Genomic DNA, 20166 nt, shown 5'->3' with positions numbered 1-20166 from the left:
TTGCACCCTACCTTTCATAACTCATTTTGTGTCTATAGGTATGTTTACTAGTTCCAAAATAACTGCCTGGAAAAGTCCCGAATGGCACTCTATATAGTGCACTACTTTTTGACTAATTGTACACTATACAAGGAATAGGGTGCCATTTGGGAAGTTACCCTTCAATTTGCCTGCTTTGATGCCAATACCGTTCCCTTGTTGCAGCATCTATTGCACTGAAATTTACCACGCAATGTGTTGGATCCGGAAAAAGTATTACCCAACAAAAGTAGGCTTAGATAACCTTTTTACATAGTACATGAAACCAAAATAAACACAATTTCATTTAGCAGGTAAATGTGCTTGAGTTCACTCTAGATTTCAACCACTGTGCGTTAATGATAGACAGTATATAGGTATTTGAGGTACAAACACATTGGTTGCTTTTGAGTACAACACAGAGTCTGGTTTAGTTTTTTCAAAGGATCAAGTGAAAAACAGTATGTTTGACAAAGTATATAATAATGGCATTTCAGTGTACAGTTCTGAGTTGTTCGAATGAAGACACCGTTGTTATAGAACATATGTAACAGATAAAAGTGAAATAGAACAGTAAAACAAAAACCTTATCAATAAAAGGGGGTGAATTGATCTAAAGACCACAGAAAAGACATTGGTAAATCATTTGATTTGATTTTGGGAAAGACGAGCAGCATCTGATAAAGATGATAACAGAAAGACAGAGACCCAAGGCTAAGCACTGCTGGACTGTGAGAAGAACATCAAAACATTTATTATCAAGATTGCAGTACTGTGAGAAACATAACTGTTTACACTCTTTCTTTGTAATTTGTACTGTGAGAAAATACTAAAACCGGTTCAACTCTCACAAATGACTACAGTGATCCCATGTACCCAAGAACGGTTGCTTAAATACAATCAAACAAAGCCAATGTCTCAAGTGGAGCTGAATGTGTTGCAATCTAGCTATTATGTGCTGGCTTGTAGGATGCAGAGAGTAGCTATCATGTCCTGGAGTTAAACCTAAGAGATAGATCCTTGCTTTTACTTCTTCACTACAGCATGCTATTACTGATGTAGAGTTTGGGCCTACTACTTCCTTTGTTTATGCACAAAGGTTAATGTGCGTGAACCGGCCAGGGAATGGTTATGGAAAGACAGACTGGTGTGAAATTAAACGTAATCATTGATACAGACATGAATACAAAGGAGAAGACAACTGATGAATACACTCTGCTAGTCTGAAAGAGGTGTGTGTGTGTGTGTGTGTGTGTGTGTGTGTGTGTGTGTGTGTGTGTGTGTGTGTGTAAAGACAGGACTGAACCGCTCCCACACGTCAACAACACTGAGGAGTATCACTATAGAAACAAACATGCACAAAGACTCCCCCACTCACTCAGCACACACATACAGTACATTACAGCTGTTTTAAACATACGAGACACATCCACAAAGTGTGTGTGTTCAGAGCTCGCTGGTGAGAGGCCCCTTGCTCTGGATGTTCCTCATGATAGCCTGGACCACCTCAGAGGTGGTGCCCTGCCCACCAATGTCAGCTGTGTGCAACTGCAGGAGAAGAATAATATTATTATGATAGGCAGGATGATACTTGAGACAATTGTCAACATCGCCATTATATCCCCCTCAGCTGTGTGCAACTGCAAGATAACAGACATATAACTAGTCACAAATCACATTCTACTCAAAAAAACAATATAGGTGAAACAGATATAAATATAGCAAATAGACCGAACACCATTCCATATTCTCCGTGACAGACAATCATATCTACTCTACACAATTCATTTATTTCTGAATATTCTGTAATATTGCTCTCCCCAGGCCCCAGAATTTCTATCAATCACACCCTGCTCAGAGGAATTCTACACCGATAATAAATCAGTGGGTACAATGGCAACATTTTGTACGATGAAGAGGCTCTATAGAGCAGCATACATTTGATTACAGGATGGACAAGTTGGCATAGAGCAGAGTCGGCAACAGGCTGCCTGCGGGACGGGTTTGGCCCATGGGCAGCCTGTTGCCGATCCTGCGCTAGGCCAAGTGAGTGATTTTTATTTTGTTGTGGTTAATTTGCAATGTACAAATTATTAGAATTATGTTCCGGCCCCCCGCCCATCCGCTCTGACCAGGCCGCGGCTGAATCTAGTTGCCTACCCGTGGCCCAGAGTGTAAAGGAGGAATTTGATACATTTCTAGCTAGAATGGCAGACAATTCAAATACTTAAAAAAAAGAAAGAATAAATGTGAATAGCTCTTCATTTGCATGCGCTCCATTGATAACTGTCCAGACCCTCAGCAGGTCAGTCGGCAGTGAGGTGTGTGTGTATATACAGAGCAGTGACGTGGGGTGTATTCATTAGATCGTAGCAAACAGTTGCAAAACATTTTGCAACACAAACAGTTTACTCCAAACGGAAAACATTTTACAATGACAAATTCAGTTAGGTCCCTCCACATTTCATCCCTTTCACATTTCAGTGCCTTAGACTACTGCGCCACTCGGGAGTTCTTAGTGAATACACCCCTGGTGAGTGTATTGTGCAGTGAGGTGAGAGAACCTGACTTACCTGAGTCTCGTTCATGGTTGTCAGGACTGCATTCCTGATCATAGTGGCATAATCATGGAGCCTGAGACGCACAGAAATACAATGAGTTGACTTTCACGCCATCTGTTCTGTTCAACAAGTTGACAGCAGCTCAGATAACACATACACATCGTCATGGTTTAGAAACAGCCCCTTCATTAGACGATGCGAGGTGAACTTACTTGAGGTGGTCCAGCATCATGCAGCTGGCCAGTAGCATGGCAGTGGGGTTAGCAATGTTCCTGTCAGCAATACTCTTCCCTGTGTTCCTGGTGGCCTGAAAGTCACATAGAGAAAAGACAGAGAGAGAGAGACAGAGAGTGAGCATATCGAGAGATCATTGACATACTTGGCCAAGTCAACTGACTACTGTTTAAGTCCAGCATTCACTCCTCAATTTACAAACGCTAAGCCCTATTTGGAGTAAGATCCCAATGGGATCGAAACGTTGTCTGTTGTAGTTGCGTCTCAATAAACCACTGTAGGAGCATCGCATTACATTATCAGAGTTGCAGACATTACAGGAGCCCAGTGGACTGACCGTTTCGAAGACAGCATAGTCGCGGCCGTAGTTAGCCCCTGGCACCAGCCCTGGCCCTCCCACCAGGCCAGCACACACGTTGCTGACCACGTTCCCATACAGGTTGGGCATCACCATCACATCAAACTGCTGGGGTTTGGACACCAGCTAGGGAATCAGAGGGGAATGGGTAAACGACAATAATAAGCATGAGTAATATGGACTAAAGAGATGTGTTTGTATTGCCAAGTGCCTGTTGGCAATATCAACGGCCATATGAGTTGGCGGGACAGCACAAACAGGTGTGCCTGTATAATAAAGATAGCATTGGTTTTCATACCTGCATGGTGGTGTTGTCGACTATCATGGCGTCAAAGGCAATGTCAGGGTACCCAGCAGCCACCTCTCTACAGCACTGCAGGAACAGACCATCTCCCAGCTTCCTGTGAAGGGGACGTTCAACGTTCAACCCCTTGGTTGCATTCCGACTCTCTACCCTTCTTCTTGAAGTGTCCACTTGACTTGTTCACTTCACCTCGTGCTTTTCAAAGCATTGAAAGTGTACGCATGGGCTAGGGGGCGGGTGCAGTTACCACCATATTTCTTACACAACTCTGGGTCATTTAAATTTATGAGAGGGAGTGAACGAGTGCACACTTTGGGGAGAAGGGTACACAATTGGACCGCAGTCCCAAAGTGCTCAGAGTGTGAGTCATTATAACAGACAACGGGTGGAATACACATCTACACCTCGGCTGACTTGACTTACATGATGTTGGCCTTATGGACGGCAGTGACCCTCTTGCGACCTTTCTCCCGGGCCAATTTAAAGGCATACTCAGCGATTCTTAGGGAGTTAGTCCGGGTGATGATCTTGAGACACTCCACCACCCCTGATACACTCTACAGGAGGAAGGGAAGGAGAGAGGGATGCTAACACAGGTTTTATAAAGCAAAGAGTGTGTATTAAAAAAAGAAAGGGATAAGTTGAGGGGAGTGAAAGTGTGTGAGTGTGTGCGTGCGTTCGCGTGTGTGTGTGTGTGTGTGTAACCTCATGCTCCAGACTGCTGTACTCTCCCTCAGTGTTCTCCCTGATGATCATGATGTCAATGTTGTTGTGACGAGTCTGGACTCCAGGGAGGGACTTACAGTGCATGACGTTGGCATACAGGTCCAAAGTGGTACTGGGGGACAGAGAGACGGGTGGAGACATTGTAAGCTGACAGGGCTGGACAGAGAGACGAGTGGAGACATTGTAAGCTGACAGGGCTGGACAGAGAGACGGGTGGAGACATTGTAAGCTGACAGGGCTGGACAGAGAGACGGGTGGAGACATTGTAAGCTGACAGGGCTGGACAGAGAGACGGGTGGAGACATTGTAAGCTGACAGGGCTGGACAGAGAGACGGGTGGAGACATTGTAAGCTGACAGGGCTGTACAGAGAGACGGGTGGAGACATTGTAAGCTGACAGGGCTGGACAGAGAGACGGGTGGAGACATTGTAAGCTGACAGGGCTGGACAGAGAGCCACAGAGCAACAGACGACCATTTGGGCTAGAGATAGGAAAACTGTGAGCAGAAACGGAGCACTCGAGGAAGATGTCCTCTGTCTTTTTGAAATAAAACGTTGGATATTAAGTTTTACTTACCGGAGGAGGTTGTTTCTGGACTTGTGGGAAGCAGGCAGGGTGTGGAGGGTTTCAATGTTACCTACAAACAAACAAATGCATAAACATGGTGACAGTGTTATAGGCATTCTATAGAATACAGACAATTGATCATACGTTGCAGTTATGGATAATTGGTTCTATAGCTGGAACCTGCCTACAATGTGAGTACAAGAGCATGGTGCTATGAGCATTACAGTGTTTCTCCTACCTTTGAGGGCCACTCCATTACGGCGGATGGCAGTGATGGCGTTGTTGATGTCATCCTCAGTAGCTGAGCAAACGTTCACTACCTCAAAGTCCACAGGCACACAGCTGAACCTACAGAACTCAACAGACTCAGCCGTTCTACCTCAACTCATTGGTTGTACCACTACGTATATATGAGACATATGTCGATGTGTTTATAAGCTGTGAATAACATTTTAGGAACTTGGTAGCCACTCACTACTGCTTTAATCCAATATACACTACCGTTCAAAAGTTTGGGATCACTTAGAAATGTCCTTGTTTTTTAAATATATATATAAATTGATCAGAAATACAGTGTAGACATTGTTAATGTGGCAAATGACTATTGTAGCTGGAAACGGCTGATTTTTTATGGAATATCTACATAGGCATACAGAGGCCCATTATCAGCAACCATCACTCCTGTGTTCCAATGGCACGTTGTGTTTGCTAATCCAAGTTTAACATTTTGAAAGGCTAATTGATCCTCTGTCCAGTGCCTGTGTTCTTTTGCACATCTTAATCTTTTTTAAATTTAATTGGCCAGTTTGAGATATGTATTTTTCTTTGCAACTCTACCTAGAAGGCCAGCATCCCGGAGTCGCCTCTTCACTGTTGACGTTGAGACGGGTGTTTTGCGGGTACTGTTTAATGAAGCTGCCAGTTGAGGACTTGTGAGGCGTCAGTTTCTCAAACTAGACACTCTAATATACTTGTCATCTTGCTCAGTTGGGCACCGGTGCCTCCCACTCCTCTTTCTTTTCTAGTTAGAGCCAGTTTGCACTGTTCTGTGAAGGGAGTAGTACACAGCGTTGTCCGAGATCTTCAGTTTCTTGGCAATTTCTCACATGGAATAGCCTTCATTTCTCAGAACAAGAATAGACTGACAAGTTTCATAAGACAGTTATTTGTTTCTGGCCATTTTGAGCCTGTAATCGAACCCACAAATGCTGATGCTCCAGATACTCAACTAGTCTAAAGAAGGCCAGTTTTATTTCTTCCTTAATCAGAACAACAGTTTTCAGCTGTGCTAACATAATTGCAAAGGGGTTTTCTAATGATCAATAGGCCTTTTAAAATGATAAACTTGGATTAACTAACACATCGTGCCATTGGAACACCTGAGTGATGGTTGCTGATAATGGACCTCTGTATGCCTATGTAGATATTCCATAAAACATTTGCTGTTTTCAGCTACAATAGTCATTAACAACGTTAACAATGTCTACACTGTATTTCTGGTCAATTTTATGCTATTTTAAATGGACAAAAGAAATGAAATGTCTAAGTGACCCCAAACTTTTGAACAGTAATGTACATTTAATAAAAACGGTTTAATTAATGAACTGGTATAGGTGTTTATAAGCCATGAATGTTATAACCAGTTATAATAAACTTAAAGGAATAAATTCACTCAAACTATATTTTGGTAATCCACTCATGATATAGAACTTTCAAAATGCTAATTGTCACAGAGCGTTTTGAATGTTAAATATTTTAAAAACATTGTGGAACTGTATCAACAGTGGACTAATGCAACAAATACCAAAGGATAGTTTTAGAGTGGCTTGTTCCTTTAACAGATGTTCAGAGCTCCCAGGGACATATTAGTGGCTGTGTGTTTAAGCCGTTTATTACCTGTGAATAACAGCTCATAAACATGTTATCGACTGTTATAATACACACTTGACTGACCTGAAGAGCTCCCTGACGTGATTGAGAAGTTCTGGTCCAATACCATCTCCAGGTATGAGAGTTACAGTGTGTCTGCCACCATACTTTGCAGGAGGGGGCTGAAATGTACACATTTGTCATCTTTGTGTATTGTTCTGCCAGAGTTACCATGCTATGTTTGTGTGGCAATTGTGTGAATAAGGTGTGTTGTTTGTTATGTGTAACATGGGTATGTGGAGGCCTGTAACATGATGTGATGGGATGCAATCTGGTACTTACAATGATTTGTCCCTGTTAGTTGTAGAAACACAGCCGGAAAAGCGGAACAATACAGTGAGAGATTAGCAAAGCACCTGAAATCCAACAGTTGCACCTTCCCCCCTTAGATTGGTAGCTCATCCCTGATTCCCTCTCCCCAATGTGGTCCCAAAAATTTGTAAAGGGGCTTGATCAGGTTACACAGGCTCAGCTGGATGCTGACAATTGGGTTCATTAGCAGAGTTAGCTTTGTCACACCAAATCAACACAACAATAATCAATACCAAGCAGAAGTATTTAGAGTTCCGTCTGAATGTCCTTCAGAAACATTTTCATCTGACAGAGTGGCAGTGTGAAGCTCGTTCTGGTCATAGTAAAATACCTGGGTAGGCTAGCTACATCACACAACTTACACTACCTTGTTAGTATGATGCTTCAAATAGACATAGTTGACAGAAACCCGTATGATTTCTGACAATCAAGTGTACCAGGCAACTCGTGTAGATAAAATGTCAAGTGTTAAGAGGCCTAGCTGAGTTGCAGCGACTACATTGAGTCGCTGTCAGTCGATTTGAGGAAACAATCAACTGGTTGTATTTGAAGGTTGAAGGTTTTATTAAAAAGTACGGATTTCAGCAAACAAAGAAAGGTACACGGTAAGAGTTTAAGAATGTACATTTTTACAAGTATCGACTGACAGCGATTCGAAGTCGGAGGTTCAGTACGCCAACAGTGGTCTCCGCTCAACTCCAGTGATGTGATGTACATTGTGGAGTTAAGGAAAAACTTGGCTAGAAGAAGTCAAACTCTACCAGCCAGCATTCACAAGATTCAGGCCTACTCATAACACCACAGATAATCTATTTGATACTGATTCCGAGATAGGCACTCACTACTGTTGACTTCTCTCTGCGACTGCTCACTGTGGCTCCAAAAACCTGAGGAAACAGAACAGGGCGTTAGCTAACTCAATTTGTGGATTATGTGGGTTATTAAGGACCTGTGAGGCTTTCTAGTAGTGATACACATTCAACAGTACAGTATGAATGTATTTTAATTTATTTTACCTTTATTTAACTAGGCAAGCCAGTTAAGAACAAATTCTGGAAACAAAAATGATGAGGAGATAGCAGGGGTGTAATCATTACTGATGCTAACCAGGGGTGTAATCATTACTCCAAACGTTTTGCAACAAAAACTAGCGTTTATGTTTCACTATATTGGATCACTCCGCGGCGGAGGGATACATCCGAGGTGAGGATTTACTCCTGTGTACACCTGTGTCACGGCTGGGGTCCGCCCTTATATATATATATAGACCCCATGGCCGCGACACGCGTTCTCTTTTATTTTCTCGGCGGATGTCCGTATGGTTTGAGGTACAAACTTTCTGAAGTTCGCTTGGTAAGTCACTGGTGAGTGTAATACCTTGCGTGGAAGTATACTCACTGGCTGTTTGCAGCCTGGAGCACCTGGCCACATGGCCAGCCCATCATCTGCTCCACTCGCTGCGCGCGGTTGATCTGTATCTTCCGCCCGTGGTTTGTCGTGCTTGTGTTTCGTTAGCGTTACACTACGACTCCGTGTGCATCCATTAATATATTGGTGGCTCTTGCTGCCACAGAATGTATTTACTTTACACAACTTGCGGACTGGCTTGTTCTGTGTGTTGTGAATCGCTTTAATTACCCTGCAGGGTTTTTTTTCTTGTTCTTTCCCCTGCAGAATGTAAGAGTATCGTGGTGGGCTTCCACTACGTTGAGACATTAACTTTGGAGTTCCTTAAAACGGAGTTACTCCATCATATGGTTCTGTTTTTTGTTTCCTGCTTGGATATTAAACCGGCTAGGTAATATTGCAGTTGGAGAAAAACAAAAAAAACAAATCAAATCCATTACCTGGTTGCTGTTTTTTTTTGTCTGACGGTTTTTCCCACATGGGTCTACCCCTGTGTTTTGCAGAGGTATTCCTCACCGGGTTCCTTTTCCTCCAAGCGGGTCATGCCGGACCCCTGCTCCGTGGCCTCGCTGGCTTGGCTGAGCTTATGGCATCCCTTTGGGACAGGTGTGATGGTGGCATCCCCCTGGAGATCCGTATACCTCGTGTATGCACTGCCTGGGTTTGAGCCACGCGGAGAGGGCGGTGGAGCGCCCTACTGGATGCCTGTTTTGTGTGGTGTTCTCAGAACGCCTGCGCCTGGAGGCCATTCGCGAGTGGGTTGGCCAGACTCGGACTGAGGACAAGCTCCCTCCCTCAGGAGTGGTGCGCCAGCGAGCAGTTATTCCCTGTACTGGGCCAAGTACCCCTCCCAGGAAGCATGGCAAGAGCCACCGCAGGCAGAGCCAATCTACTGCCAGTCCTGGACGGGGGCAGGAGTCGGACCGCTGGGACCACCTTGAACGGAGGGCGCATGCCCTGCGTCAGGAGGTTGATAGCGTCGATGGCGACGACAGCTGATCCCTGTTGGCCAGTGATAGGCTGTTCCTGGGGGACGATGCTGGCACTGTTCGCCACCGTGAGCGGGGCTACCAGGCTGACAGGCCATCAGAAGCCGGCAGTGGGGCTTCATCGCCCCCCAGCAGCTCGAGAGGCCTACTCACTCGGGTAGCCACTGCACTGGACATCAAACTGGTGGACAGTGATGACTCTCCATCTGTTCCCATCTCTGCTGAGTTCTGCAAGGCCTTGCAGGAGAGCTGCCCAGGCAGAGTGGTCGTGCAGAGACTTGACCACGGAGTTGTGTTGCAGGCGCAGAGTCACTCGGCCTCTGGGAGTGCCCGACCACGGACACCATGATAGCTGCCATGGTCTTCCCGGACTGGGAGATTATAGGGTGGAACCCGCCACTGAAGCTGGGACTTGAAAGCCACATACGCTCTCCCTCTGCTCTCGTGGCCTCCAACGCGGCCATGCTGCGATGGAGTTGTCTCGCCTGCTTTCCCTGCTCCAGAGGGATGTGGCCCGCTCCAACGGATGGAACATGGCGCAGGTGGTTACCTCCCGGCGCCATTTCTGGCTGGCCTAATCCCGTCTGCCAGCTGCTCTCCAGAACACATTTGCCACTCTCCCCATCACCCCAGGGCTGACGTTTGGCCCAGGGGTTAATGACATTCTGGAGCAGACCGATAAGGTTCGTAGGAACTGGGAGACCCTGAGACAGTTCATGCCGCCTCCTCAGTCCCCGGGTTAGGGTTAGGGTTAAGGCAGACGGACCGTCACCACCCACCTGCACCCGAACTACGGTGGGGTCCATCTTCTGCCCCATTGCCTCGTGCTGAGGGACGACATCGGGGAGGGGCACAGCGTGCGGTGGAGCTACAACCTCTCAACCTCACCGCCGTAGGGACGTGCCTGGGGGACCCAGGAGCTCGGGGCGCCAGAGGAGAGGCGGGCCCCGGAAGGACCCCTGACACAACCTTCCCCGGCCAATTCTCCCGGTCTCAAAGGGCAAAGTAGGAGGAGTGTGTGGAGTCCCCATGGGTGTTGTCCACAATGCTCAAGCGGTACCGACTCCAATTCCGGTGCTCCTGGACAAGGGTGCCATCCGCAGGATCGAGACATCAGAACAGCTAGGTGGGTTCTACGCCACTTATTTTGTGGTCCCAAAAAGAGAAGGAGGGTTTAGACTGATTCTGGACCTCCGCAACCTCAATGGGTACTTGAAGGTACTGAGGTTCCACATGCTGTCCCCAGCCTGCATCTTGCAGGGTGTGTCCACGGACCAGTGGTTTGTGACGCTGGACCTGAGGGATGCATACTTCCATGTTCCTGTTCACCCAGCTCATTAAAAGTACCTCCAATTCGCTTTCGATGCGAGGGCTTACGAATTCATGGTTCTTTCCTTCGGCCTCTCCTTGACACCTCGCACTTTCACAAAGTGCATGGATGCTGTCCTGGCACCTCTCACGTCCCTAGGGTTGTTGATCCTCAATTACCTGGATTGGCTGATTTGTGCCCCGACCAGGACCCAGGTCCTGTCAGACAGAGACATGCTCCTGACCCACATCGGCGGGCTGAGCATTACTGTAAACGACAAGAAGAGTCATCTGACGCCCACCCAGAGGGTGGCCTTCATTGGCATGGAACTGGACTCAGTCCTCATGAGAGCACGCCTGCCCACCATAAGGATTCCGACGATCTTATCTTGCCTCGACCACTTTCGGCAGGTGCAGGTGGTATCCGCCCTAACCTGCCAACGCCCGTCGGGCTTGCTGATGGCGGCCTCATTGTTGATTCCCCTGGGCCTGCTCCATCTCCGGCCTCTTCAACGGTGGTTCAACTCCCACCGGCTGCACCTGAAGCGCCACCGTCAGCTGCGGGTGACCGCACAGTGCATCAGGGCATTGTTGAGGTGGCGCTGTCACTCCTTTCTCTCGGATGGGGTGGAGATGCTGAGGATGTGCTGCCGGGAGCTGGTCAGCACAGACGCCTCCCAGATCGGCTAGGGGGGGGTTGAACCAAGGGCAGGTCGGCCAGCGGCTGTTGGCTACCCCCTTGGAGTGGCAGGCACATCAACACACTAGAGCGCCGAGCTGTACTGCTGGCCCTGCAGTCTTTCCTTCCACATCTGAAAGGAAGACATGTCCTGGTGAAAACGGACAACACCACAGTGGTGGCTTACATCAACCATCAGGGTGGACTGAGGTCCCACCGCCTCCATCTTATGGCACGGGAGCTCCTTCTCTGGGCTCAGGGACGTCTATTATCTCTACGCGCACGTACCTGGCATCCTGAATGTGGCAGCAAATATGCTCTCGCGAGAGGGCCAGCCACCTTGGGACTGGAGCCTACATCCCCAGGTGGTGCAGCACCTGTGGGACAAGTTTGGGAGGGCGCAAGTGGACTTGTTTGCCTCCCTGGACAACGCACACTACCCCCTGTGGTACTGCATGTCGGAGCCACCAGGGCCTCTGGGCTTGGATGCTCTGGCTTACGACTGGCCAGGGATGAAGCTTTACGCATTCCTCCCTTTTCCCCTGATCCAGGCTGTGCTGGACAGGACCAGGATGGCAGAGCATTGTCTGCTTCTGGTGGCCAAATAATGACCCAGTCGACCCTGGTTCAGCCTTCTCCTGTCCCTGTTGTCTGGGACACCTTGGCAACTTCCCATGAGACCAGACCTGCTGTCTCAAACCGGGGGAACTCTGTGGAATCTGAGGTCGCACTGCCTCAGTCTGTGGGCTTGGCCTCTGAACGGCACCAATGGTCCATGTTAGGACTACAGGAGGGTGTAATGTACACCATGCAGAGCGCAAGGTCACCGGCAACAATCGCAGCATACCAGTTGTGCTGGCGGTTGTTCTGCTCTTGGTGCACTGGTATTGAGATTGTGCCCGAGTCATGCTGGGTGCAGTATGTCCTCCAATACCTGCAGACTCGCTTGGATGAGGGCTTGGCAGCCTCTACACTGAGAGGGAATTTGGCACGCTATATCTGCCTGCCATGTGGGGTGGATGGACAGGCCAGTGGGGCGCCATCCCTTGGTCTCCAGGTTTATGAAGGGAGTTCGTCGCCTGCGTCCAACTAGGATCCGCTCAATGGCGAGCTGGGATCTGGTCTTGGCAGCTTTGGCAAAGCCGGTTCTGTCAGACAGGCATGTGAACATCCCTTTTATCCTGTCTGCTTACGACCCCCCGGCAGTGGCTGGGGAGTGATGGGCCTCCCTCCAGCATGCTGTGCCCTGTGAGGGCACTGGCTGCCTATGTGGAGCGTACATGGTCAGTGAGAACAACAGACTAGCTCTTTGTCTGCTATGGTTAGAGGGTCCTGGGGGCTGGGTTATCAAAGCAGAGGCTCTCTCACTGGATAGTAGACACGATTATGACAGAATACCGCCTGGCTGGCAGGCCAGTGCTGGGATCTGTGGTGGCACATTCAACACGAGGTGTGGCTGTGTCCTGAGCTCTACTGAGAAGAGTGCCCCTCGCTGATATCTGTGCTGCGGCCAGCTGGGCTTCATCTTGCACCTTTGCTAGGTACTATCGGGTAAATATGCCACCTCCCTCTGCGGTTGGTTCAGCCATCCTGGGCATCGCCTCCCCTTCCGGGGACTGTGCCGGGACCCCCCTTCCACATTGACAGCACCTGCACCAGGTCCCTCTAGCACTGACTAAATCTGGTATGGGTATACCAATATATTGGAGTGATCCAATATAGTGAAACATAATGAAGGTTATGTATGTAACCTCAGTTATGTGAGCTATATGGATCAATCCAATCCTCTACAGTGCTAGAGGTGTCTCAAAAAGGATGAGAGAACGTGTCGCGGACATGGGGTCTATATATAGGGGCGGACCCCAGCCGTGACACAGGTGTACACGGGAGTAAATCTTCACCTCGGATGTATCTCTCCACCACAGAGTGATAAAATATATTGGAGTGATCCATATAGCTCACATAATCTTGGTTACATACCTAACCTTCGATTTATTGTCCAGGTACGGCAAAGAGGGCGGGACCTACCTGAATATGTCCAATAGAAACGCTACATTCTGTTGAAAAAAAAACGTTTTATAACTGTTTGGAGTATTGACTGCACCCCAGGAAGCTAGCAAGCTAACCAGATATGACCTTGTGTTTTAGTCTAGAAACACTATTTCTTTCAAGCCTAGTTTTATGTAGTTCCTTTATCATCATAACTGTGAATCATAAAAACGGTCTTACTTTTGCCGTCGCTGCCAACCGTCCACCCCAAATGGGTTTGATGATTTTGGACATTGAGAGCACTGCACTGGAGGCGGCCATCTTGATGCAATTTGACTGACAGCGTGCACGCACATTTGCTCGTGCCCACACAGCAGAGAGAATATTGGGGGAGTTCGTTTTGCATGGCCCGTTGCACCGGGTGAGTAGAGTTTTCTCTTAAGGACCAATGGAATCAAAGACAATTCAGTATGAAGATAGGCAGGAACTGCTTCTCCAATAGAAATTTCCGATAACGCTTGTAGGCGATGTCATGGCGACGTTGGCTAGCTAAGCTCATAGATGCCGTAAAAAGGTTAATGAACTTGACCAAAACAATGGAATTGCCATGGAAACACGTGGGTGAAAGGGCGGTTGAGGAGACCGCATCTATACGGAGAAACACGTCATCGGGTCTAACCGTCGTATCGCACAGAACTGCGCATGAGCAGTCCTTCAATTCAAAGGCACTCCTTCGATATAAAGTTGTTTTTGACAAAAATGAAAACGTGTCAGTCTGTCACTTTCAGGAGGTTGGAGTAATACCATGTTCAACTATTTAAGACGTTGCCTCGAATCTAGGTTATGCCTTTCGATTTTGAGAAAATTAACAACTAAGGAATAACTTTTTACTTCTCTCATTGCCTTCTGAAAACCCAAACCCGGCCTGTTCAGCTTGTTCGGTCGAGCAAGCGTTCCCGAAAGTCTCGCGATATTGCATCTCTGTGTTTAGAAACTCTGTGATGGCATGATCTAACAAATCAAACTCTGCTTACCCGGGGCACCGGGCCATGCAAAACGAACTCGATCAATGTTGCCAGAATTTACGTTAGAGCTGATGCTCTTCTAAAGTCCGTTTTTAGACCGGTTTAGACTAAGGGGTAAGTGTATTTCAAGTCATACTTTTATTGAGTTTTTCTAATCCATTCTCGCTTCGTATTAGTTTATGTAATGCATTTGGGTGATGATATTCCATCATATCGTCAACATGTTTTTATGTAGCGTAGAAAAATGAACGCGCGGATGATAAGCGAGCCCATATTGCGCATACCCGTGACCGACGTCACCGAAAAATTCAAGGCTCAAAAACGAATCCGGAAAATCGCAAGCTTGATGAAATAAACATAAATCCTGCGTACTTGTCAAAACTGGAACGAATCAAACCTTACAGATGGTCAACTAAGTCGTCCAAATCATATTTCATTGGCTTCCTTTTTTTGCTTCCAAGTGTGGTTTCCCAGCAAAGGTGTATTTTCACGAGGGGAAAGTATTGAGGTTTCCTTGGAAAAAATAAAAGTCCCAGGCGACGAGCTGGTGATTTACCAGCTGGGACAATCGATTATTCATCCTCTTTTAGACAATAGGTAGGAACTCGATATGCACATTTTAATGAAAGTTTATATATATTGTACGGTGGGTGGGTGTTGCCACTTTGCCCTTCTTGCAGTGGGCACCTTCTCTTCACCCCCATGTCTTATCGAATCCATGTCGTTGGTAGAGATTACTGTAATTTGATTAAAATGTATAATTGTAAGATTTCAAACATCATTGTTCTCCAGTGAAAAGCCCATATGCTTACTGACGTTACTATTAGTCTCGTCTCTGTCTCATTGTTTGTTTTTCTATCCCTAGGACTACTTGCCTGTCTGCCCTTGCTTCTGAAAGAAATCAATAATGAGATTGGCAGGTAAGAATTGATATGCTTACCAAAACTGTCTGTGTCAGAAAGTGTGTGTGTGTGTGTGTGTGTGTGTGTGTGCCCATCTATCTAATGAATGTAATGTATTGTTGTTGATCATTCTAATGTAATGGTTTGTGTTTGTGTGCCAGGGCCAATGCGAGTTGTGGCTGTGCTGCTATTGCTGGGCCTCACATGGGTGTTAGCCAGCTCCATACTCGGAGGGGACAGCAGATCTTTGGTCAAACACTTCTTCAGTGGTAAGAGACAACCCCACTACTGTTCTCTGTATGTGTGTAGTATAATCTACATGTTTTGGATTGAACCCAGTCTTGATGAAACATAGCTGACCAGTGTGCATGTGAGATTTGGTTCTGTGTGCTGAAATAATATTGAACTAAACTGAACTTTGATCAAACAGTGTAGGTGAAATTTCATGACAATGGTTGATTTTTTTTCAGTATCTAGACTGTTCTCCCAGAAGTATTGAGACATAAAACATAGGGTTAATTAATAGACATGTGTAGGCAGAATAAAGGCTGAGCTCAGGTGAATGGACAGAGCTGGATAAACAAAGAGTTAACCATTAGACACATCATAAGAAAACGTAAGCAGAATCCATTGGAGTATACAGACTGGGTCAACGTTTATGTTTATCTTTTCTACAGGGACAAACGAGGCGCCAACAGCTGGTATGTGGCAAGGTTAAGACCATTATTTACAGTGGCAATCACTTAGTTTGAAGTGTTGTATTTTGGAACCTTTCAATGTCAGTGGGACAGTGCTAATTTATGTCCCTTAGTAGAAAACCATATTCCCCCCCCTGGGTACACTTTCATTCTATTGTGCTAATTCATGTCTCCTCTCTTGCCCTCTTCCAGAGACCAAACCACGCAGGTACAAGTGTGGTCTGTCGGCTCCATGTCCTCAGAAACATCTGGCCTTCCGTCTTGTCTCTGGAGCCGCCAACGTCATTGGGCCCAAAATCTGCCTGGAGGATAAGATGTGAGAATTTTTGTCTATCAATCACACTCTCTCTCGCCAACTCTCTCTCCATCCATCTCTCTCTCCATCCATCTCACTCTCTCTACCCCCTCTTTGTTCTTGTTATTTCTCCCATCTCTCTCTCTGCCATAATCCCATTTCAACCAGGCCTTCAAATTTGCCTGAAGAGCTGAATGCAAGTATTTAATAATAATAAATGCCATTTTATTTCTTTGTCTGTCTTGCTGTCCTTCTAGCCTTGTCCCAGATCTTTGTGCAGTCTTGCCAACTCCTATGATCAATGACCATATGAGTTAGCAAGACAACACAAACAGATCTGGGACCAGGCTAGTCCATCAATCTGGTGGTTTTGTCTGTAGCATCATCCCTTCTTTCTGCCTTTCATTCTGTTTGTGGCGAGTTTCCTGAAAGCTTAGTAGCTCTAAGCTCATCTCTCATCTTTTGTCTATTGCCTACAGTGGGTTTAGGATGGTCTTAGTGCTACAAAGCTTTTGGGAAAACCGGCCCCTGAACAGTATGTTAACCCCTCCAGACAATAATTGTGCTCTCGTACCCTTCTCGCCTCCCAACCTCTCCTATTTATCCCCCTCAGCCTTGTGAGCAGTGTCAAGAACAATGTTGGCAGAGGACTAAACATTGCTTTAGTAAATGGTAAGAAATTAGAATCTCACTCATACTCCTACAAATCTTGATAAAGTAACATTTTCCAATTGATTTCCGAATAGTGATGCTTGATTAACTGTTGAATTATGTGTGTACTAATTACTTACACCACTACTTCATGTTTCTACTCTTCAGGGGTATCGGGAGAGCTCTTAGAAACTAAATCTTTTGATATGTGGGCAGGAGGTGAGAGGATTAAACTAGCTAATATTAATGTGCTGTTCTGTGAAATAAGGGGTACAAATGGGGCCGGTTTCCCGGACAGAGATTAAGTCTAGTCCTGGACTAAGAAGCACTATCAGTAGAGAATCTCCATTGAACATGCTGTTAAATCCAGAACTAGAATCAATCTGTGTGCAGGAAACCAACCCATGTTGTTCTGATAAATCCAGGTGTTTAACCGTTCCCCTTTAAGACATCGTCTCTGTACTACATTCTCAGATGTAACTGACCTGTTGAAGTATCTCCGGCCCCTACATGAGGGAACACTTGTGTTTGTAGCTTCCTTTGATGATCCTGCCACAAAGTAAGAGTCCAGAATATTCTCTCCACACACACACATGAAGCCCTCCCCCCAGAGAGTTGTTATAGTGTAGTTTCTGCCCCCCTGGCACTGCTAAGTGAGTTCCAGTCACATGCAAAGCTTTTAACACTGGTTATTACGCCCTGTGGCACACAGACATAATTCTGGAGGGGCGAGTTGTTTAGTTTTGCTTAGCAAAACCAGATTAACAATGAAGTACACCATTACAGTACAACTACATCTAAAAATGTACATTTGCATCCTGACAACTTTTAATGCATTTCTGCATGTCACGAAAAACACAACACTAAGGGACACAGATTAACACTACTCTGACTAAAAAGCACACTTAATGGAGAATCTCCACTGAAAGTTTCCAAGACCAGGCTTAATATTTGTCCAGGAAACTGTCTCTTAATGGATATTATGGACATTATAGCCTACTTGACTGTAACCTAATGTGTCTCTGTCAGGTTGAATGATGAGGCACGTCGTCTGTTTGAGGAGCTGGGTAGCACAGCAGTGAAGGAGCTCACCTTCAGAGACAGCTGGGTGTTTGTAGGAGCCAAGGGAATCGAGAACAAGAGTCCTTTCGAACAGGTAGACTATCTTTACCTTAAGCCAAATTTATACAGTACGCAACTCAAACGGTGATCCTGCATACTTAGAATTGGGTGTGCTTGAACATGTGTATGCGTGAGATGAGGAGACATGACCTCTGACACATGAGGCACCTGTACACTCACCGTTCTCTTCCTTGTAGCTCTGTCCATAGGTAATATATGTATGTCTCTGTCAGTGTGTTTGTTCTGTAAAGCAGGGGTTCTCAATCTTTGTGGGTTCGGGGACCCCTTTTGTGTTTGCAAATTCATCAGAATTCATAATGAGAACTCAACTTGTTTGTGATTTTAAAAAACGATTACAAGAAGTTTTACTATGACGTCTGCAGTACATGGCTGGACGAGTCTTGGGCCCGGGGAAAGAGAATTTACAAGGCATCGGAGAGATTTTGCAGTTTAAGCTAATTTCCTGCAATTCTACACAGTTTGCCACTAGGCAGAGGGAACTTGGCAGTTTTAAAGCCTACATTACAGTGCATTTATGTTTACATTTTTCCCCCAATTATATACTTTTGCACGGACGCACTTTGAGAACACCTGCTGTAAAGCCTAATGTTCATGCTCTCCATCTCCCCCAGCGTATGAAGAACAGTAAGAGCAGTAACAAGTATGAAGGCTGGCCTGAGTCTCTCGAAATGGACGGCTGTATCCCCCTCCGTGCCCCCTTAGAGAATTAAACACTCTCTGCAGGTACATGTATCCCTTCCTCCACTCTCTCCTAATGAGTGCACACTCATCATCATGGATTTAACGATGGTGGGACCCCTCCAGCCAATGCTTAGGCCCTACACCGATCCAATGCTTTTAATAACGGGGAGTGTGCAAGACAAGTGCACATTTTGGGAGACGGGTGGAGTGTTGGAATGCAGACAGTTTCTAAGGAGTAGCACCTTTTGAGACCCAATTTTTCTCTGGTTCTAAGGTTAGCAGCACATATCTATTTGAGAAACTGTTGCAGCAGAAGCATGGACTATGATCGTTTGACTTCCTCGATTTCCAGGCTTCGTCACGTTCATTCTGATTAGTGAGACTTGGGATGGACTGGGACCAGAAATCTTTTTTTTCCATTGAGGCCCCTGTTATTAGCCAAACAATGATCATTTTGTGCAAAAACAATTTAAAACAGGCCAACTGATCTTAAGATGGACCAGCCCATCTGGCATTTGTCAGAACTGCCCTCTGTCCCTGATGAGACTTAGGAGTATGGTATTGGTAATGTAAGACGACAGTTAAGTTGGACAAATAATGCTCTGTTACAAAATCATGGAACTAGAGGCTCCTACAATACTTTTTTGTTTTTGGTCAAGTAACACATGCTGCAAAGGACATCCCTTGATTGATTGGAATCTCACTGTGACAATGCTGGAGCTCAATAGGCTAGCTTGACTGATGGTTGAAGCAAACATTTGCACTTGACATCTGAACTTGGCATTTATTTAATCATTTGAGGCCTAATAACTTTGCTGAAAGAATTAACAGGTGACCGACCACAAGTAGAGGAAAGGGATATTTCAGAGACCAAATGTTTGATGACCAAATGCATAGAAGTGGAAAAACGTTTTTTTTATTTTTATGTAAATGCTTGATAGAAATTAATAACTGAAACAAGTAATGTCTGTTTTAAAAATAAATAAAAAAGAAGAGGCCAGAGAACACTGCCTATCTGAATGGACATTGCCCAGAATACAATTTAGGTATAATAGAAAGTAAGTAGTTCATGAGCAATATGTTATTGCTGGCTGATCTAAGATCTGTTTTGTGCTAAATTAAGATTAATTCATATTTTGTACCCTAGGTTTAATATAGAAAATTAACGATTTCAATTAAGTTGTGGCTGTCTGCTATAGTGCCAACTCCTTGTCATTCATTGTCATGTCAAACATTTGGCTTGACAATGGGCAAGTGCAATTGAGTTGCAAGGAGCACAAACATATCTGGGACCAGGCTAAAGTGCTGAAAATTCCCACCTTTTATAGATAACTTGCTGTGTAGCAATCATTGTTTGTTTGGCAAATGTATACGGTGACTTTGAGTAAT

General features: G+C 45.8%; 2 protein-coding genes across 5 annotated transcripts; one reads left to right on the top strand and one right to left on the bottom strand.

Moving 5' to 3' along the window:
- Nucleotides 1–743: 743 nt before the first annotated feature.
- LOC111976766 (isocitrate dehydrogenase [NAD] subunit gamma, mitochondrial) lies at nt 744–13735 on the bottom strand. Its single transcript, XM_024005876.2, has 12 exons — nt 13623–13735; nt 7853–7897; nt 6723–6820; nt 5008–5117; nt 4779–4839; nt 4181–4313; nt 3899–4032; nt 3470–3572; nt 3151–3297; nt 2792–2886; nt 2592–2652; nt 744–1566 (listed from the first exon to the last, which is right to left on the bottom strand). The coding sequence occupies exons 1-12, from the start codon at nt 13701–13703 to the stop codon at nt 1465–1467; spliced, it is 1170 nt and encodes a 389-aa protein (XP_023861644.1). The 5' UTR covers nt 13704–13735; the 3' UTR covers nt 744–1464.
- Nucleotides 13736–14149: 414 nt separating this feature from the next.
- On the top strand, nt 14150–19487 carry fam3a (FAM3 metabolism regulating signaling molecule A). 4 transcript variants are annotated; one of them, XM_070448072.1, is made up of 10 exons: nt 14150–14521; nt 15273–15327; nt 15471–15578; nt 15987–16010; nt 16200–16323; nt 16916–16974; nt 17122–17172; nt 17428–17512; nt 17983–18109; nt 18708–19487. In XM_070448072.1, the coding sequence occupies exons 2-10, from the start codon at nt 15315–15317 to the stop codon at nt 18804–18806; spliced, it is 690 nt and encodes a 229-aa protein (XP_070304173.1). In that variant the 5' UTR covers nt 14150–14521; nt 15273–15314; the 3' UTR covers nt 18807–19487. The 4 variants fall into 4 exon arrangements, with proteins under 4 accessions (XP_070304173.1, XP_023861646.1, XP_023861647.1 ...); XM_024005878.2 differs by having other exon boundaries at nt 14431–14521; nt 15987–16022; XM_024005879.3 differs by having other exon boundaries at nt 14476–15004.
- Nucleotides 19488–20166: the final 679 nt, after the last annotated feature.

Source organism: Salvelinus sp. IW2-2015, linkage group LG17, assembly GCF_002910315.2.
Source record: "Salvelinus sp. IW2-2015 linkage group LG17, ASM291031v2, whole genome shotgun sequence".
NCBI classification, from domain to species: Eukaryota; Metazoa; Chordata; class Actinopteri; order Salmoniformes; family Salmonidae; genus Salvelinus; species Salvelinus sp. IW2-2015.
The sequence above is the reverse complement of the archived record's forward strand: the minus strand, read 5'-3'. Positions and strand labels throughout refer to the sequence as shown.